This window comes from Delphinus delphis, chromosome 19 (genome assembly GCF_949987515.2).
Source record: "Delphinus delphis chromosome 19, mDelDel1.2, whole genome shotgun sequence".
Lineage (NCBI taxonomy): Eukaryota > Metazoa > Chordata > Mammalia > Artiodactyla > Delphinidae > Delphinus > Delphinus delphis.
In genome coordinates this window covers 43,926,178-43,946,978 of record NC_082701.1, presented here as the reverse complement: position 1 = coordinate 43,946,978, position 20,801 = coordinate 43,926,178, and the positions used below count along the sequence as shown (strand labels likewise).

The 20,801-nt window shown below is 43.6% G+C and overlaps 2 protein-coding genes across 2 annotated transcripts in view; one reads left to right on the top strand and one right to left on the bottom strand.

The window, feature by feature from the left end:
• SUPT6H (SPT6 homolog, histone chaperone and transcription elongation factor) overlaps positions 1-11,140 on the bottom strand; it is a 31,009-nt gene extending 19,869 nt beyond the window's left edge. Inside the window, exons 1-6 of the mRNA XM_059997985.1 lie at positions 11,019-11,140; positions 2,363-2,504; positions 1,424-1,582; positions 1,249-1,325; positions 727-919; positions 403-487 (exon numbers count right to left, since the gene is read on the bottom strand). Of these exons, the coding sequence (XP_059853968.1) occupies positions 403-487; positions 727-919; positions 1,249-1,325; positions 1,424-1,582; positions 2,363-2,471 (623 nt within the window). The 5' untranslated portion in view covers positions 2,472-2,504; positions 11,019-11,140. The remainder of the gene's footprint in view (positions 1-402; positions 488-726; positions 920-1,248; positions 1,326-1,423; positions 1,583-2,362; positions 2,505-11,018) is intronic.
• Positions 11,141-11,340: 200 nt separating this feature from the next.
• SDF2 (stromal cell derived factor 2) lies at positions 11,341-19,838 on the top strand. The gene is made up of 3 exons (XM_059996536.1): positions 11,341-11,694; positions 15,407-15,603; positions 18,728-19,838. Exons 1-3 carry the CDS (start codon positions 11,544-11,546, stop codon positions 19,013-19,015), a joined length of 636 nt encoding a protein of 211 aa, XP_059852519.1. The 5' UTR covers positions 11,341-11,543; the 3' UTR covers positions 19,016-19,838.
• The last annotated feature ends 963 nt before the right edge of the window (positions 19,839-20,801 follow it).

Below are 20,801 nucleotides of genomic sequence, written 5' to 3'. Positions count from 1 at the left end.
CAAACAGCAACAGGCACATGGTTTCATGTCACACTCAGTAGATCCATCTTCTGCTAAGACATTATAGTATTCCCTCAGGGCAAAAGCCTTCTTCTAACAAAATTATATTTAGAAGACTAATAAACAAACAAATGAACATGGAGCTGCAGGTGGAAGAGAGAGGCTGGATCCTTGCCTGTGTGTGCCTCCACCTTCATCCCACCACGGCCCTTGAATGCTGAGAGAGCTATCAAAGCTTCTAGAAACAGTCCGACATCACTGCCTGGTAAAGGATATTACGGGCAGGGAAGCAAAATGCTGAGAGCTGACTGTTCCATTTTTAGCAGAGGCCTCTGACCTCCTCCTTCCTGCCCGGGTCCACTCAGATGCCCTTATCACCACCTCGCACCAGACCCCACTCACGCATCAGTGTATCCAGGAAGCTTTTTCCGCCACTTAGGTTTTTTCAGTGGTTGTCCATCGTCATCCACAATGAAGTCATCAATGTCTGGATAGGGAAGGGAAAGGTTAGTGCCCAGAGGCAAGGGATGAGCCAGGACTGAATGGCTTTAGTTCCTACTGTAGGAGTGGTCGGTGAGGAGAAGGGGAGACAGAGTCCTGAAAAGGAACTTCTTTGTGTCAAATGCTGGGGGCCAGTAGCTGAACAATGGTCTCCCATTCTATTGTTCGGGGTAGGAAATCCCAACACCCCGCCCCAAACTGGCTTCCCTGCCTAATGCTACATACCTGACTCTTCATCATCTTCTTCCTCCTCCTCTGGAGGAGCCATGGGGGCCTCCACGGCCTCCTGCCCTTCTTCCCCTTCCCCATCCTGAAAGATCTCCTCTGCAATAGCTTCTTTTTCATGTTCCTCCTTGCCATATTCCTCTTCGTCATCGTCCTCATCATCTGACATTTTTTTGACACGTCGGTATTTTTGCTAGGGGTGGAAAATCTGCCTCGTCAGGGTCTGAGGGAACTGGCATAAGGATCCCTGCTCTCCAGTCTCACTCCTATTTTCCCACCCCAGCTATACTGACAAGGGAGATGGGAAAGAACACATCAAGTACGCCCCAAGGCCCACCCTTGAAACTTTGACAAGCCTTTAACAGGCACCCAGAACTGGCTCCACAGCACAGTGATACTGAGCCACTTTCTCCCCGCTGACATTCCCCAAACTGTTCTGGATGTGCCTCCTCCCCCCAGAGTCGCTGAATTTCAAGGGCTTCTTCCTTCACCCCAAAGGACAGAGACAAAAAGGGCACTTACTCCTCTTTTGACTTTGACACCCAAATTCTCCTCAATGAGATCAAAATCATCATCCTCCAAGCGGTCGTCAAAAGATGCTAGAGAAGACAGAGTGGTTGCCCATGGTGATGGGGAGGCCCCTTCTCCACTATGACTTAAACCCCATCCTCACCTGACCTAAGGAGAGGCTACTCACTGCGTTTTCTCTTCTTGTGGCCAACATCATCTTCTGAATCACCAGAGTCACTACCCTCATCCTCCTCCCCTTCATCTTCATCGTCATCGTCATTGATAAAGCCTTTCAGGTTTCCTTGTTCATCCTGATCATCCAGGTTCTCCTCCTCCTCCTCCTCATCTGGAAAACATGCATGTTTGAGGCATGCAGTTTGGGAAATAGGCTGGGGCTGGGGCAGGGCCACCTGCTTAACTGTTATTTCTCATCTGCTCTGAACCTAATGACCTGGATGCCATGTTAACTCTTCTGCCTCATCTAAAGATACAAAAAACATGACCACTGACTTAGAGCAGCTTCTGGAAAAGAATTATCTCTTTTCCACATTCACCATCTGTATTTAGGTAAGATGAGCTTCCTAATTACTTTGGCTTGTCAAAATCATTACTAGAGGCCTTACAGCCACCAGTAACCTTTGTTTTCCTCTCAGTTTATAAACTCAGTAGCTATATTCCTTCTTTCATCCATAATGCTTTCCATGAAGCTTGCATTTTCCTTTCTGTCTCTAGAGCAATTTCATGTTTGCACTCTGCTGATGATCCTAATGGTTGGATTTGGACAGAGAACTTGGAAAGTGGGTACATAAATACCAACACTGCTAAGTCTCTAAAAGAGCGAAACATTACCTATGTATTTATTTATTGGTTTACTGTCTGTCCCCTCCCACTAGTATAAGCTCTACGATAGCTGGGACTTTATGTTGTATTCCTAGTTCTAGGTACAGTGCCTGGCATACAGCAGACAGATGTTCAGTAAATATTTTCTATGAATGACTGAAAATTCTCAAGCTGGTACCTCATGTGTGATAACTTCTGTGCTCAGCCTGAGCCTCTCATCAGCAAGAATCCAACTATCCAAAGCTTAGCAATACTGGGGAGAAGCTTGAGGCTGGGGCTTCCTCACCGTCATCCTCCTCTTCTACAAATTTCTTGGTGACCCGGGGCACCACCTCGCCTTCATCATTGTACTCTTCCTCTGACTCCTCGGCCTCGCTTTCCACAAAATCAGACATTGCTGCAGCTTCTCACGGCCTGCCTGAAGATGACTAGGGAAGGAAAGGAGTTGGGGATAAAAAATGAGACAGAGGACCTTTAAACATTGCCACAAAAAGCATTCAGCTACGTGCCACTGATCTGCCCAATCATTTCTACCTGGGAGGAGAGAGTAAGAATCAGATGGCTCCATCTCTTCCATTATCCATTCCTCTCACAATTGCCCCTCTCATGTGTACCTTAAAAAAAGCAATTATACTGGACTGCTCTGTATATACCATCTTGCTTGTCCAAAGAGTTTTACTGCACTTACCATCTGGGGACAGAAATAGGCAAATGAAGAAATTAGTGTAGGAATAATTATATAGGTAGGGATACAGTGTAGTGAGTTTATATGACTCACTCATAAGTTTGGGAAACAATAACTAAATGCCAACTTAATGACAGGAACTTTCATATACACTATCAAAAGGAAAATCCTTTTCGACAGATTAAACAACGTTTCATGAAGTTGAGCCCACTTGTGTGAGTAGTGGTTGGGAGCATTTGGGCAGAGAAGGGGCCTCTTCAGAAACATTAGAACCACAACTCTATTGTGACCATTTACCTCCCCAGCAAAACAAAAACCAAAAAACCAAAAATACAAAAAACACTTTGAAAGAGACTTCCATGGCCTACAAATTAAATGCAACATAGCTAAATACAAAAACTGCTGGGCCTAAGAGTAGAGATCAAATCCTGGCCCCACCACCTACTAGGTATATAAACTTAAGCATATTATTGAACGTGCCTGAATATCAATTTCTTCATCTGGAAAATGGCAACAGCACTACCTACCTCACAGGATAGTTAAGAATATTACATGACATAGGAGAAAGAACCTAGTCTACTATTTCAAAAAATGCTAACTGAGTTTAAATTTGAATCCTGGGCATAATTTTCCTCAGCATTCTGTAATTTTGTACCAACCAATCCCAACTTTGTCTTCTACTTTCCCGCTGTCAGATGCATCCAAAGTCTGGAAATGGCAGTGGAGAACCACAGAACCATGAAATGGGAGTTTCCTGGGCTTTAAAACACAGCACTGGGACTTCCCTAGTGGTGCAGTGGTTAAGAATCTGCCTGCCAATGCAGGGGACACAGGTTTGAGCCCTGGTCCGGGAAGATCCCACATGCCGCGGAGCAACTAAGCCCGTGCACCACAGCTACCGAGCCTGCGCTCTAGAGCCCACGAGCCACAACTACTGAGCCCATGTGCCACAACTACTGAAGCCTGCACGCCTAGAGCCCGTGCTCCGCAACAAGAGAAGCCACTGCAATGAGAAGCCCGCGCACCACAACGAAGAGTAGCCCCCACTCGCCGCAATTAGAGAAAGCCCGCACGCAGCAACGAAGACCCCACGCAGCCAAAAATATAAAAAACAAAACAAAGCAAAAAAAACACACAGCACTGATCACACAAACCATAGCATCAAGATTCCATTCTGGAATCCTGAAGCTGGCTGCTGATCAACTCAGCACCACTCCTCATGTCCTGAATTACGGTCCACTACATATGTCCATTTTCTCCACTTAGACTATAAGCTTCTGGAAGTCAAAGATGATATCCAATTGAAGGGCTAATAAAAACCATGAAAACATAAACGGTAATATAAGAGGCATTACGTGGTACTTTATTCTGTACCAGATAAGCTGTTTCCCACTAGGTGCTCTATACAAAATAGAAACTGCTAAGTATCTGTTAAATAGATTACTTATTGTTTCATGTCTTCCCAGTTAAAGATGGCAGTGGAACTGGAGAGAGAGGAGGGTGGCTAATGGCTACCTCTAGTGGTCTAAGCTCTAGAAGGAGGCTTAAGTTCTGTGGCTCTAATTCTCCTGAAAATTACCCTTACTGATATCAACTGATACCATAACCAGTTAAGATTAACTGAGCTCAAGGAAATAAAACTGAAGATACTAAGTTCTGGTGGAAAGGGAGGGTCAATGACATGGTCTTATGTTCAATTTTAGGCTGAGGTTTCAGATGCCATTCTTTTCAAACTGTACTGAATGCCTACCAAGTACAAACACTTTGCTAGGAGCTAGGGATTTGAAGAGAAACAGGACTGTATGTTCTCAAGGAGCTGATGTCTAGTAGAGGGCCAAATAAGGACCTTAAAATAATTTTATGTATTTTGACATATATGTAGAGCAGACACAGGAAGAGAATTGGAAAATGAACAAACCCAAAAAACCCACCCAAAACTAATATAGGCCTTTCCTGGGTACTTTACGCAATTAAAAAAAATGTGCCCTGAGGAATATTTTTTGCACACCTACCAAGTTCCAGACACTTAATAAATAACCTATTAACCCCTACATTGTCCTAGGAGTTACAGCACACTTCTCTCTCCATTCAGCAAAGGAGGAAATAGACTCAGAGATTAAGTCACTTGTTCAAGGCGACACAACTGTCAACTGCAAGAGGTGAGATCTGAGTTAAGGTCTGTCTGACTCCACAGAAACAGTTGTTTCTATCATATCAGTAGTTCTCAAAGTGTGGTCCAGGGATCACCCCCTCCTTTCTCTCATGAGTGTACAGTGGAGTTTTCCAGAGGTTATACGGCAGACATGTAGTATCACAACAGACTGAATGCAGAAGCAGGTAGGAGAATCCAGCATTCCTCTATTAAGGCAGACATTAAAAGGATTTGCCAAAACCAAACCAAAACAAAACAACCCAAACCCAAAACCAAAACAACCCCCCCTCCAAAAACCCAAAACCCAAAACAACCCCCCAAACAAAAAAAACCCCCCAAACCAAAAAAAAAACCCAAACAACGTCACTCTTCTTACTACGTTTTTTATTTTGAAGATTATACTTGTTTTTCATAAAATGTGTTATTTATGCTAAAATGTAGTGGGCTTACATTTTTTCTCAGCTTTATTCATGTGCAATTGACCCTTGAACAACATGGGTTTGAACTGCGTGGGTCCACTTATATGCGGATTTTTTACCCAGTAAATATTGTAGTATCTGTATTTTCATTTTACAGATCTTTAAATTAAATGTGGGAAACCGTTTGTGTTTGATTAGAGATCACAATATGTGGAATCAAAAGAATCAGGGTTTGAGGTTTTTTTTGTTTTTTTTTTGCGGTATGTGAGCCTCTCACTGTTGTGGTCTCTCCCGTTGCTGAGCACAGGCTCCGGATGCGCAGGCTCGGCGGCCATGGCCCAGCCGCTCCCCGGCATGTGGGATCTTCCCGGACCGGGGCACGAACCCGTGTCCCCTGCAGCGGCAGGCGGACTTTCAACCACTGCGCCACCAGGGAAGCCCAGGGTTTGAGTTTTGATTCTATCCAAATTGTTTCAGTTTCCTGCCTTTGGGTGAGTCATTCATCAATTCCTTTGTTTTTGAGGCAGAGATAGCCGTATGGGATTGTGAGGGGAAGAGAGGTGGGTCAGCACATCAACCCTGTGTTATCCAAGGGTCAACTGTAATTGGCATATAATATTGTGTAAGGTTAAGGTCTATAATGTGTTGATTTGATATACTTGTATATTGCAAACAGGCTTATTATTATGTTAAAATGAATTAACATTCATCTATTTATTTAGTCATTATTAATTTAGTTTAGAAATTAATTTTAATTTCTAATCTGGTTAACATCTATATGTATAAATCTCAAACATCAATAGATATAACTCACATTAACAAAATGTCTTTGGAATCTTAAATTATCTTTGAGTATAAAGGGGTCCTGAGTTCAAAAAGTTTGAGAGCCACTATACTACACCATTGTATAGGTCCCACAGGGTGGTGATACAGGAAACCTTGGGTTAGATTGATGCCCTTTCCCCCCCCAGGATCTGTATCCTTAAGGTCATTCAGCCCGAGTACAGCCAAAAGTGAATATCTAAAACTTCTGCCGATTAAATGTGGTGCTCTAATTTTAATACTGCTGTCTTTCAGCCCTGAACTAAGTCATTAAAAATAGATTTGGGTACAGCAGCCCCCACAGATAGCTTGCTTTAATTATAGGCTATCAGACCCACAAATTCAGTCTTGTAAGGCCTCAACATCTTCACACTAAATGCCAGCTCCTCCAGACCAGATGCCCTACAGCCTACTTAGCAGAGAGAAACAGACAGCCTACCTGATGAAAGCACAGCTTTATTCTGTTCTGCGGGCAGCTGGTGCTCTGTGCTGCATGCAGCTTTCTTCCCATTCCCTAGGTTAGCAATGAAGTACATGCTGTGCTATAGCTGGGGAATGCCTCCGATCTAACTCATTGCCAAGACTTCTAGTTAAAACAGATTGTGCAAGAAGCAATCCTGATTTGCTGCAACTTGGGGGAGCTAGATGTGCAGAGGGTGCTGCAGCAGCACTGCAGGCTGAGGTTGGCAAACAGCAACTATTCCAGAACAAAAACACTATTTATTAGTATGTGATTATCATTAATATATGATATCTGAGTCTGATGTCATTTGTATTTTGTATTTAGGACTTATGCTCTTGAATTTTCCCCATATTCAGATTGTACGTTAAATTTGCTACTGAAATAGATCCAGAAGGGGAGTGGGGTGGTGAAAAGAGAAGGTTTCTCCAGGCGGAAGCACAGCTGCAGTACAAGATGTGGCTCAAAGGGACAGGCTGGCGGTTACCATGACATTCTCTGGAAGAGCAATGGAGCTGGGATCAGATTGCCACAGGGGAGGCCCTCCACAGTCCCTCCCTTTGAACAAGATGATGTAGGAGGCAATTACAAGGAGACCAGAGCAAAAAGAGATGTCTGTTAATTCCCTCCACTGGCAGCTTCAATTAACGTTTACAGTTTTGTATTTTTAGGGTAAAGCTCTGTGCTGGGACTTGGGTATATAAAAATAAGTAAAACATGCTTTTGACCCTAGTGTTCATATTCATCTCACAAAAAACTTGTAAATAAAGTTACGACAGGGGCTTCCCTGGTGGTGCAGTGGTTAAGAATCCGCCTGCCAATGCAGGGGACACAGGTTCGAGCCCTGGTCCGGGAAGATCTCACATGCCGCGGAGCAACTAAGCCCGTGCGCCACAACTACTGAGCCTGTGCTCTAGAGCCTGCGAGCCACAACTGCTGAGTCCGTGTGCCACAACTACTGAAGCCCGAACATGAGCAAAGGCTTAGAGGTCTGACAGGGCCTAGTGATCTGGAGAATAGCCCTAGAAGTCTGGTGTGGAGTTTAAACTATAAGACATTCTGCATTTGATGAGCAAGAGCCTAGGACTACTCCAAAGGTGTTCACAAATGACTACCCAACTTGGAATACAAAATCCTAAGAGTTTAATAAACAAAAGTATTCAGAGTCCACTCAAGACAAGTTCTTTTAAATTTGGGATTCAGAACTCTGTTAGGAAAATCTTAATCATATCAAGTCAAGATGTTAGAATACAGAAAATGTTAATTATACCTATAACTATTTTAACATGCACACTGTATTTATAAGAAATAACAGTCTTAGAATCTTTTCAAGAATCTTTTCAATGCCTGGGCGTAAAAAGCACTATTGTTAATGGTTAACATAATAAGTAATTTTAAAATATTAGTTTTTTCTTTTATTTCCATGTTTCCTTGGGGGACAAGGGCAAACGAGGTGCAGGAACAACTAAAATATGTAACCAGATTCAGTATCCCTGCAACAGTTACTGAGCCTTGTGCATCACACACTGGGGGAGCAGACAGTTCCTGCTCTAGCACAGAGGGGCTGATCTGCCGTTGTAGTACAAAAACAGACATAGACAGTATGTAAATGAATGGGAGTGGCCTAATTTCTTAGTTTAGTAATCCCAGATCTAGAAGTACAGAAGGTCTTTAAAGAATTGATGGCATGGGCTTCCCTGATGCAGTGGTTAAGAATCCACCTGCCAATGCAGGGGACATGGGTTCAAGCCCTGGTCCAGGAAGATCCCACATACCATGGAGCAATTAAGCCCGTGTGCCACAACTACTGAGCCTGCGCTCTAGAGCCCCCGAGCCACAGCTACTGAGTCCGTGCGCGCCTAGAGCCCATGCTCTGCAACAAGAGGAGCCAACACAATAAGAAGCCTGCGCTTGCCGCAACTAGAGAAAAGCCCGTGCACAGCAACGAAGTCCCAACGCAGCCAAAAATAAAATTTTAAAAATTATTAAATAAATGTTAAAAGAAAAAAAATTGATGGCAAAGGTACCATGGGAGCCTGTAATAGAGGATTCTAACCTGGTTTTGAGAAAGTGACTTTAAATAAAGACCTTAAATAGTGAGGCAGAATTAACTAAGTGGAGGAGCTGGCTTCTTTGGAGATGGTTCGAGAAGTGGTGTTGTTGGAGAAAAGTGCTCCTAGCGCAAGGCCCAGAATATGCTGTAGCAGGAACAGTGAGGGTCAGTTTGACTGGAGAGAGGGTTCATGAGGAGTTAGAGGTGAGGCCACAAGGATCTTGATAGGACAACTTAAGGATTTTGGATTCTATCTGAAAGGTGCTGGGAAGCCCCTACAGGGTTTTAAACCAAGAACTGACTTAGTAATTTACTTGTTAATTAAATAAATATTTATTTAATGAGTGCCTACTACACGCCAGGCACATACAAGACAAACTCCCTGCCCCTAGGATACCTGTATTCTGTAATTTGCTAGGAGACAAACCACAAACAAATAAAATAAAGCTTGCTGTAAGTGCTAGGAAGGAAGTAAACACCCTTACCTTTGAGAGGGTTAGTTTAGGCCAAGAGGTCAAGAATGGGCAGGCTGTGGTATGCAGAGCCAGGGGAGGAGGTTCCTAGCTGAAAAGGTGGGCAAGAACTTGGCATACTGTAGGCAACGTCCTATGGCCAGTGTGACCAAAGAATGGTGAAGGCAGCAGAATGCGAGAGGGAGAAGGGGGCTGCTCAAGTCAGGCTGCAAAGGTCACGGAAAGCCACTGGAAAAGGAAATGACATGATCTGACCTGACCCGATCCTGCTAATGTGGAAAATGGACTGGGAGGGGTTCTGGGTGGAAGCAGAGAAAACTGAAGATACTATTGTGGTAGCTTGGGCAAAAGATGCTGGTGGCTTGGAATAGGGTAGCAGCAGTTGAGATGGAGAATAGAAGAGAGATTTGAAATATATTTTGCAGGTAGAAATGACAGGACTTAATGAAAGACTTGGCGGGGGGGTGAGGGGGGTGTGGATAGTAAAAAAGAATCCAAGATGATTTTCAGAGGTCTGGCTTTGGTAAGCATGTGGATGAGAGTACCACTTAGTAATGTAGGGAAGATCAGGTTTAGGATGATAGGAAAAACCAAAATTTTCTTTTTCTTATGTCAGGTTTGGGATGTCTAAGAGACATCCAAATGGAGCTGTTAAATAGGCATTCTGTGTGATTCTTAAACATAGAGGAGAGAAGGCTGGGCTAGAGACTTAAACTCGGGAGTTGCCAACTTTCAGATGGTTATTAAAGCCACAGGACTGGGTCATCTGAAGGAAGCATGCCGAAAACCCAGGATTAAACTCTGAAGGAAATTCAACTGTAATATGTGACTGTACCACTTTCTGATGTGATTAATCCCAGGATGAGATTTAAATCTCTTCGGGAGTAGCAATACCATGCTAATCTGATCTAGTAGCCGCCCAAACCAACTAAATAAGCTTTCAGATGTTTCAGACTTGTACTGGTTGGAGGAACACAAGTCATGCAAAAGGGCTCTAAATTCACAGTTGATGGGGGAGCAATCATACTTTTGTAATCAATACATAAGACTTAAAAATCAGTAACTTTCATATAAACAGTTAAACTAAAAAAGATCGAACAAAGCTTTTTTTGTCCCAAGAAATGAAATTCAAAATTCTTTACACTCTCCATTTTCATTAATAACAGCAGTGTAACTTAATACTCCCTTGCTACTTCTGATATTACAGTGAAGTATTTTAAGAGAGCTGAGGCCTCCTCTAACAGAAAAATAAGTATCAGCACTTGTAACAAACACGGGAAATGAACCGCTCCAGCTGGTTCAAGAGAGTCCCTGGAGAGAAAGGCAGAAACTGGAAGAATATAAAGTTTTTGTCTTAATAGCCCATTCTCATGTGTGTGGTAAGCGTTTGATGAATGTAGCCATCTACAAAAAGTTCTAATTATATTATTCAACAATATGGAAAAAGACGGAATTTGGCATCGCGCTCTAGCCTGATGGCCGAGTTGCTGGAAGCTCCGTAGGTTTCACATCCCCAGGACAAACAATTCGATCACCTGATCCTGACTCGGAAGCCCCAGGTCCCTTCCATTCCAAACCCTACCGCGCGGCCCAGTTTTCAGAAGCTGCGAGAGAAGGACGGCATCCCAGGAAGCCTGTTGACACAACAGGCCACCCAATTCATAGGTTCTGGGTGGCAGAGGGTTGGGAAAAGCCTTGAGACTCTGAGCAACTACCCCTCTTTCTTCCTCCTCCTCTCTCATAGAGCAGGGCAGGCCGGAGGCCCCCTTCTTCCCGCATACGGCTCCCCAGTACCTCGTCCCTTACGGGACCAGGCCCTAGGAGCCTGGCTCCCCACCTGACCCATTCGAGGAACACGCTTTCCAGTCCAAACTTTACCTGCCTGAGGCCCGTCGCTTCTCCGGTGCGCTAAGCCCCCAACGAGGAAAATGGAGTCCTCAAACCGAGACTGGGAAAAGATAGTACGGACCCACCACACGGTTCCTCCGCCTCCGCCGCCGCCGCCGCCGCCGCCGCCGCTGCTGCTGCTGCGTCAACGTACTACGTCACTTCCGGCCCCCTGTCACTGGGAGTGGGTGGACCAGTGCTTGCTCTCTTCTCCCAACCCGGTCTCCGGGCTTCGCCGGGGGCGGGGGTAGGGTGGGGAGGAAGGGATGGGGGTAGCTGGGCTGGCCGAAGCAGTTCAGGAAAGCAACTCTCATAGGGCCCCCGGAACAGAATAAGCTGAACGAGGAGGTCGGAAGCAACCAGACCTAGCCTGTTCCTCAGGCCGCTCTAGCCAAAGGAACCATAAAGACCAGACTAGAGCTCCTTTCCGTCCTCTCTCTGGTTCCACCCGCGGCTTCCGGTTCCGGGGAGGGGCCGAGTTTTCTTCGAAGATTGAGGCTCCGCGCTACAGACAGGATGGCTGTGGTGTCGCTGCTGTTGTTCGGGGGTTTGTGGAGTGCTGTGGGCTCGTCCAGTCTGGCTGTCGTTACATGCGGTTCTGTGGTGAAGCTGCTCAATACGCGCCACAACGTGCGACTGCACTCACACGACGTGCGCTACGGGTCAGGTACGGCCACCCGGGTTCGGCTGGGCTGGGAAGGCCTGGTAGGCTCCGGAGGGGGCGGGGCCTAGAGAAACTCTGAGGGGTGTGGTCTGGGAAGGTTAGTGGAGCCCGGGGGAGGTTCCTGAGGTCTGGAGGCGGAAAGTCCGAGAGTTGAGTGGTCCTTAAGCATCTTAATCGTAATCTTAGTTTCTATATGGTGAGCTTCGTGCCAGGCACATTACATATTTGCTTTTTTAAGACTTACAACATTCCGACGACGCATAGACTATTATTATCCCCATTTTACAGGTGAGGAAACAGACTCAAATAAATCGCATACTCAAAACCTTGGCAGCTAGTGAATGACAGTGATGGGGTTCGATCCACATCTGTCCAGGGTCAGAGTCTGCTTTCAGTTACTGCAGGCTGGTAGTACTCAGTGCAGGAGAGACAGACATGTAGAAAATTACAGTAAGTGCTGTTATTTCTGAAGTCTTCCAAGACCTCATTCTTTGATTATAATCGTCTGTTCTAGCTCTTTTCCATCTTACACTTGCTCTTCAACTCTTTACCTTTGGCCTCTTTTCACTCAGACCTTATCCTTTTTGTAAAGAAGAACTGAAGCACTCACTGGAATTGGAGAGGAAACTGTTTAGGGGGCTTTTTAACGTATGAAACTAAAATGCTTAGCTTGTGGGTTCATTTATAATTCAGCAATTATTTGTGGATTCATTCGTTCAGTATAAATTTAAGGAATCTACTGTGTGTCTAATATTGTTCTAGATACAGGAAATACAGTAGTGAGCCAGTGAGCAAGTTACAAGAAAATGAAAACAGACAGAAAGGAGAGGAAAAAAGTTCAGGTAGTGAGATGTGAGAGACATCTAAGATGACTGCTGGATTTCTGTCTTAGATAACTGATGATGCTATTAGCTAAGAGAGGAAGGAGTTCTCTTAGATGGAGACTGGTCTGTGGTTTATGATACCCAAAACCTGTCTGGCCAGGTAGACTAGGAGAGGAACTGAATTGTCATTGTTGGGACGTCTTAATAATCCTAGCGGTGGGCTTCCCTGGTGGCGCAGTGGTTAAGAATCCGCCTGCCAATGCAGGGGACACGGGTTCGAGCCCTGGTCCGGGAAGATCCCACATGCCGTGGAGCAACTAAGCCCGTGCGCCACAACTACTGAACCTGCGCTCTAGAGCCCGTGAGCCATTAATGCTGAGCCCACGTGTCACAGCTACTGAAGCCCGCGCGCCTAGAGCCTGTGCTCCACAACAGGAGAAGCCACTGCAATGAGAATCCCGCACACCGCAATGAAGAGTAGTCCCCACTTGCTGCAACTAGAGAAAGCCCGCGCGCAGCAACGAAGACCCAATGCATCCAAAAATAAAGTAAAATAATCCTAGTGGCCATTCAGTGAATACTTACTATGTGTCAGACTTATTATATTTTAATTTGATCTAGTTTCCTATTTTGGATCTACTGAATCAGAATGTGGGTGGAGAGAGGCTGCCAGTAGGAATCTATAGGTTTAAAAAATTAAAAAGCTCTTCAGGTGTTTCTGATGGGCATCCAGATTTGAGAACCAGGTTCAGTCTGGAGCTCAGAGAGAGATCTGTGCTGAGCCTGAGATACAGAGTTAAGTACAACATCATTGTCTGGGTGGTGGTTGAAGATGTGGGGAGAGTAAATGAAATTGCCCAGGATGAACTGTGGTTTGCAATCTGGTGTCAATTTGAGTCACTTGAAAAACTTGTTGAAGCACTTGTAAATGCTTCTGTCTTGATCTCCAACCAGTATTTAAGAATGTATAAGGGCCAAGGATGGAACTCTGGGTAATCCTAAAGTTGAAGAATGGGAAAGGAAGGGAGGGTTGAATAGAAAGTGAAAAGTAGGAGACAGAAAGTGTAGACCATGATTTAGTGAGGCATGGAAGTGAGGACCAAGAGAACTGTAAAGCAGTAACCAGAAGTGAGGAGGGAGGGTTGGTTAGCCTTTTTTTTTTTTTTTTAAGATATAACAAAATCATTGAGTAGAAGAAGCAAGAGAGAGAAACTGGTAGTTTAGTCATAAACATTCACCCAGATAACTGGTACAACGCAGTTATGTTAAGTGGTAAAAGGGAAGTGTCATCAAAAGTTTGTGGTCAGGCAGGGCCAGGGGACTGAAGGGAAAGCTAGGAGGAATAGGCAAGAGTGACTGAGGAAAGTGTCTGGGAAATATGGAGTGCCTTCAAAGAATTGAGTAGTGAATGAGGCCTAGGGAAGAGAATATCCCTTGAGTTTATATGAGTGGCCTATTTGGGGGGACTTAACAGAAAATAAAGCTTTGTAGGGGCCAGGTGGTAGAGTGGTTAAGAGTGTGAGTTCTAGAGTTGGCCCACTTAGGTTCAAACCCTGCATTGTCTCTTAAGATTATGTGATCTTGGGCATATTATTCAGCCTTTTTAACACTCCAGTGTAAAATGGGGGTGATAATAATAATAGCTATCTCAGAGAGTAGATGAATGTATCAATTAAGAATATTCAAGTAAAAAGCCTGGGTTTGTATCTGATACTCAGTAATTGCTCAAGTACACGTTAGCTGGTTAGCAATTATTATTTGTATATATCCACTTTTTTTCAAGCCTGTAGCTACATGTTTAACCTAGTACCTTGTAACCTGCAAAATCGCACCATTTGTAAGTAGTATGAACCAAATTTAGATGACTTAAGAATACTTTTGTGGGACTTCCCTGGTGGTGCAGTGGTTAAGAATCCGCCTGCCAATGCAGGGGACACGGGTTCGAGCCCTGGTCCAGGAAGATCCTGCATGCCGCGGAGCAACTAAGCCCATGTGCCATAGCTACTGAAGCCTGCGCACTTAGAGCTTGTGCTCCGTAACTAGAGAAGCCACTGCAGTGAGAAGCCTGTGCACTGCAATGAAGAGTAGCCGCAGCTCACCACAACTAGAGAAAGCCCGTGCACAGCAACAAAGACCCAATGCAGCCAAGTTAAAAAAAAAAAAATGTTGAAATTGTAAATTAAAAAAAAAAACTTTTGTAATATGTTGGATATATCACTTACAGGAATTGGAGAGCTGCAATGGCTTGTTGGATTAAAGTTGACAGCAAAAAACGGTCTCATTTTATTTTATTTTTAATTAATTAATTTATTTTTGGCTGCATTGGGTCTTCATTGCTGTGTGCGGGGTTTCTCTAGTTGCGGTGAATGGGGGCTACTGTTCATTGCAGTGCGCGGGTTTCTCATTGCGGTGACTTCTCTTGTTGCAGAGCATGGGCTCTAGGTGCGCAGGCTTCAGTAGTTGTGGCACGCAGGCTCAGTAGTTGTGGCACGCAGGCTCAGTAGTTGTGGCTCGCGGGCTCTAGAGCGCAGGCTCAGTAGCTGTGGTGCATGGGCTTAGTTGCTCCACGGCATGTGGGATCTTCCCGGACCAGGGCTCAAACCCGTGTTCCCTGCATTGACAGGCGGATTGGATTCTTAACCACTGTGCTACCAGGGAAGCCCTGATATGGTACACTCTTAAACATAGTTTGTCATATAATAACTAATACCATATAAATACATTTAGCATTTTTCATATATATTTTAATGTCATAGAAGAAAAAAATATGAAGCATGGGGTTTTCTTCCCAGCCCCAAAACCTATTTTATGACACAGGGCACGTTATTAGCCATAGGAAAGAGAGGGGTCAGGTTGAGCTCACCCTCTTTTCTTTTTCTTTTTGACTGCAGGTAGTGGGCAGCAGTCAGTGACAGGTGTAACCTCTGTGGATGACAGCAATAGTTACTGGAGGATACGGGGGAAGACGGCCACAGTGTGTGAGAGGGGAACCCCCATCAGATGTGGTCAGCCCATCCGGCTGACACATGTCAACACTGGCCGAAACCTCCATAGTCACCACTTCACCTCACCTCTTTCTGGAAACCAGGTGAGGTGGCATCCTGTGGGTCATTGCTGCTCATTACTCAGTTGAGTTGTTTGATATCTTGGTTCTTAGCCCTTTCTCTTCCAGGTATAGATCTTCTCTTTTGTGCAGACCTGAAGAATTGCCTCTGTCTCATAAGTGTGAAGGAAGTTGTTTCTGGTCAAAATGGAGACTACATTTAGATCAAATCAAGAAATGAGGAAAGAGAGAATAGGTATATGTTAGTGTATCATAAGTTATCTTGATAAATCTTGCAATAAAGAAACCCAGTGTTTTCCAAACTTGCGATAAAAATTATTATTTTTTAATGATGCCAACTAACCACATTAGGAAAATGAATTAGGTATTGTGCCATTTATTTTAAGCCTTGAACTTCTGAAGGATGTGGATCCTTTAATGACTGCTTCCCTCCCACTCCCCCTCTGTACATATTTTTCCCTATTAACATCTTAACATTAGTATGGTAAATTTGCTACAGTTAATAAAGCAATACTGATACGTTGTTATCAACTAAAGTCTATAGTTCATTCTGATTTCCTTAGTTTTTACCTACTGTCTTTTTTCTGTTCCAGGATCCCATCCACATCACATTTAGTCGTTTCCTTAGACTCCTCTTGGCTGTGACAGTTTCTCAGATTCTCCTTGTTTTTGTTGACCTTGATAGTTTATTTTTTATTTTTTATTTTTTTGGCGGTACGCGGGCCTCTCACTGTTGTGGCCTCTCCCGTTGCGGAGCACAGGCTCCGGACGCGCAGGCTCAGTGGCCATGGCTCACGGGCCCAGCCGCTCCGCGGCATGTGGGATCTTCCCGGACCGGGGCACGAACCCGTGTCCCCTGTATCGGCAGGTGGACTCTCAACCACTGCGCCACCAGGGAAGCCCTGATAGTTTATTTTTTATAAATTTATCTATTTATTCATTTTTGGCTGCGTTGGGTCTTTGTTGCTGCATGCATGCTTTCTCTAGTTGCGGTGAGTGGCGGCTATTCTTCGTTGCGGTGCGCAGGCTGTTTATTGCGGTGGCTTCTCTTGTTGTGGAGCACGGGCTCTAGGTGCATAGGCTTTAGTAGTTGCGGCACGCAGGGTCAGTAGTTGTGGCTCGCGGGCTCTAGAGCGCAGGCTTAGTGGTTGTGGTGCACAGCTTAGTTGCTCCGTGGCACGTCGGATCTTCCTGGACCAGGGCTTGAACCCATGTACCCGGCATTGGCAGGTGGATTCCTAACCACTGTGCCACCAGGGAAGTCCTGACCTTGATAGTTTTGAGGAGTGCTAGTCAGGTATATTATAGGATGCTCCTCTGTTGGAATTTGTCTGATCTTTTTCTTATGATTAAACTGGATTTATAAAGGTTTTGGGGAGGAAGACCACAGAGGTGCCATTTTCATCCCATCTATAAAGGGTACATAGTATCTTATGATTGTTGATATTGATTACTTGGCTGAAGTAGTGTTTTTCAGGTTTCTCTTGTAAAGTTATTCTTTTCATTTTTTCCCTTTACATACTGTACTCTTTGGAAGGAAGTCACTGTGCACAGCTCATACTTGAGTTGGGAGTTATGCTCTTCTTCCTTTAGGGTAGAATAGTTACATAATTTATTTGGAATTCTTCTGCATGGAAGATTTGTCTTTTCTCTATTCAGTCATTTATTTTCATTGGTATGGACTCCTGGATATTTATTTTATACGTTGAGTTATAATCCAATATCACTGTCTTCATTATGTTGCTCACATTTTTCCAACTTTGGCTGTTGGGAGCTCTTTCAGTTGTCTCCTGTGTCCATTTGACCTGCTCCCATCATTGTGTATGCGTGTGGCTGTGTTTTAACACTTCCTTACTTTCTGGCAGTAAAAGATATTCCAGGCTCATCTTGAATATTTCTTGCCCCAGTCCTAGAATCAGCTATTTGCCTATGGAGTCCTGCTTCCTTTTATTGGAAAAGGGTATTCTTAAACCAAGATCTAGGCCTTTCATGAGCTTGTTGCTAGGGGGTTTTGTTTCTTTTAGGCCCTCTCACCTGACAGAGCAAAGAAATATATGTATGTATGTGTATATACTCATATTTATTGTAAGTGTTCACATATGTAACCATCTATATCTATATTAAGTTAAACATGAGTTCTTACTGATGCCTCCAATTCTAATCCATTGCCACATAGACCATTTTAGCCTCCTCCCTTTGCTTATTTGTGAATTCCCATTCTAACAGTGAGACACCAGGCTGCTCACACTGTCATCCATTTACTTACTTGTTCAGTTCCAGTGTGCAAGTATTAGTAGTAGAATTGTTAATTATGTGCAGTTTCTTTTGCCTTTAGTCTTACAGACTTTATTTCCAAATGACTGATTTTTATCATCTAAAATTTTATAGCTCTTAGTGTATATTTAAATTGTATGTGTCTGGTAGTGGTCATTTTGTAACGTATAGAAATATTGAGTCACTGTGTTGTGCACCTGGAACTAACATAGTGTTGTAGGTCAATTATACTTCAATTAAAAAAAATTATGTATGTCTGAAATAATCAGTTACTTTTAAAATTGTGATAGAAACTCTGAATTTTTGGCCTTATGGGGAATGGGATTAGAATACGAGTGGAAGATAGAATCTGCTATACTCTGCTCAGTTAATATTTATTATTTTACTTAATTCTCACAATTATTTTGTAAGGTATTATTGTCATCATTTTATAGAGGAGAAAATGAAAGCCCAAAGGAGTTACACAGGAAGGGACAAAGCTGACATTCAAGGTTTGCCTGTTTCCAGAGCCCATCCCCTTTCCAACTTGTGTTTCTCACCACGTCACTTAATGTCTAGTTAAGGGAATGAGGCAGGAATATTTAAAGTCAAATAACAAGAGGTAAAGTATTTTAAGACTATAATAGAAAATATAAGGCAAATATAGGAATATTTTCAAAGTAAACGTTTGGACCATAATCTTATGGCAAGTGATTTCATGTCTTTGGTGTCTTTTTTCCACAGTTTTATTTTATTTTATTTATTTTTAAACAACACTGGAAAGCCTCTTATTTATCACTTTTGGATAGTCTTAGTTTTATTCCCATTGCCTCCCTCCCCTTTTCAGGCCTATGTGTCAGCTATACTAATGTCGCTACCTATCTCTGTCTTCCAGGAAGTGAGTGCTTTTGGTGAGGAAGGTGAAGGCGACTATCTGGATGACTGGACAGTGCTCTGTAATGGGCCCTACTGGGTGAGGGATGGTGAGGTGCGGTTCAAGCATTCTTCCACTGAGGTTCTGCTGTCTGTCACAGGAGAACAATATGGTCGACCCATCAGTGGGCAAAAAGAGGTGCATGGCATGGCCCAGCCAAGCCAGAACAATTACTGGAAAGCCATGGAAGGCATCTTCATGAAGCCCAGTGAGTTGTTGAAGGCAGAAGGCCATCACACAGAGCTATGAGTCTGGAGGCTGTGAGCCACTGTCACCACACAGTGTTCATAGACATCTGCTGCTCCTTCACCCTTTGGATCCCTGCCACAGGTGACCATGTCACCACTGAGATGAAGACACATGATAGGAAACAGTGGATGTGTTTGGAAGCCTCAGCCCTTCACACTTGAATTGGTTGTTCTCCCAGACTTGGGTCAGTTATTTCTGAGTACAAGACTTGTTGGTGAAGGAGCAGATGCTTTTTATTCATATTAATAAAACAAAAACGGAGGGAGGCATCCCTCCTAGCTGGGAAATTTTTATTCCTCAGAATCTTGGCATCATGGATTATTAATGTGTGTGACTTTTCTCCCACTTTCTCCAGAATGATAAAAAAAATTTCACTGTTAGTCACTGTATTGTCATTTATTAGGCATGCTATGTCATAATCTGATTAATCCTTGAGTCCTAAGAGTCATTGCTAGCACTCTTTTGAGATGATGGGAACCTTTGGTGTGGGCCCTTTTGAAAGCCTTACTTGCATCCCACTTTTTCTATCTTTACTTTTACTTCTCCCTCAGCACCTCATCTTTATTAGTTTTTTGACTAATTATGGCTATAGACCCTTAATAAATAGCCAATAAAATGTTTTACTTTGGATATGTTAATTGTACTTGAGAAAAAAGGGTAGGGGTGGAAAGTGGAACCAACATTTATTTACTGCTTGCTAAATACTAGGCACCATATTATAGATCTTACCTCATTTAATCTTCACAGATATGTTACTGGGTATATACTACGATTTTACCAATGCAGAACAGAAAAGTTGAGTAACCGCCTGAATTCTTAAAGCTAGTAAATAATTTGAAGACAAGAATTCATTTTTTTACTGCAGTACAACTGTGTTTAGTTCTTGGATGATAACTATACTTTTTGGACAAATGTAGATATCTTTCTCTGAAAAGGGGATTAGAAAGCTTTTGTCCTCTACTCACCTCACTTCTTCCTTTCCTCTGCTTGGCAGTTCCAGGAAGTTTGCTTCTGTCCTTCAAGGATGGTAGTGGTGAACAGAAGTGTTTGTCATCTGCTGGAATTTCAGTGACTAGCGGGCCTTTTTATTTTTAGAAACTTCTGGATTTTTTCCTTACTTGCTTTAGGGAGTTAATGTTGAACATTTGGGGGTACCAGGTCTGTGCCAGACGTGACCTGTAACATTAAAAGACTTGATCTCTTTTACAAGGGCTTGTCTCAGTAAGCTGAGACCAGGAACTAGTTGAGCTCCATCTCTGCCTTCTTCCCTCTTTTTCCACTTCAGTTGTATTGCTCCATTGAGAGCTCTCCAGAAAGAAGTAGACAAGTGATAAAATCAACATTTCATGCCATTGAGATAGTTGGGAGTAGGGTGGTTAACAGTCTGGGGAGAAAGAAAGGAAGTGATAGAAACAGCTGAGTAAAGGGATCAGCTTTCACAACATGAATGAGAGTAGGGAGTTGTGTTGCAAGTACCCCTTCGTGGCTTGGTCAGAGTTTTTACTCAGTTGTTGGGCCTTCTCTGAAGGTTCACAGACAGAACATACCTTGAAACTGCAGATTACAAGGTGGATGGCGGAACTATAGCGCCCGAGAGATAAGTACGAACTTGAAAAAAACAGTGGTGGAGCCCTTGGGAAGATTTCGTGAAATGACCAATAAGAGGCTTAGATGAGGAAGAAAACCAGTTGGAGGGGTAAAAGCAACTTTGGGTAACCTAGGCGAAAGCTGAAATGGTGCTTTATCTGAATAAGTGAAAAAAGTCTCCAAGAGAAATCCTGAAGGA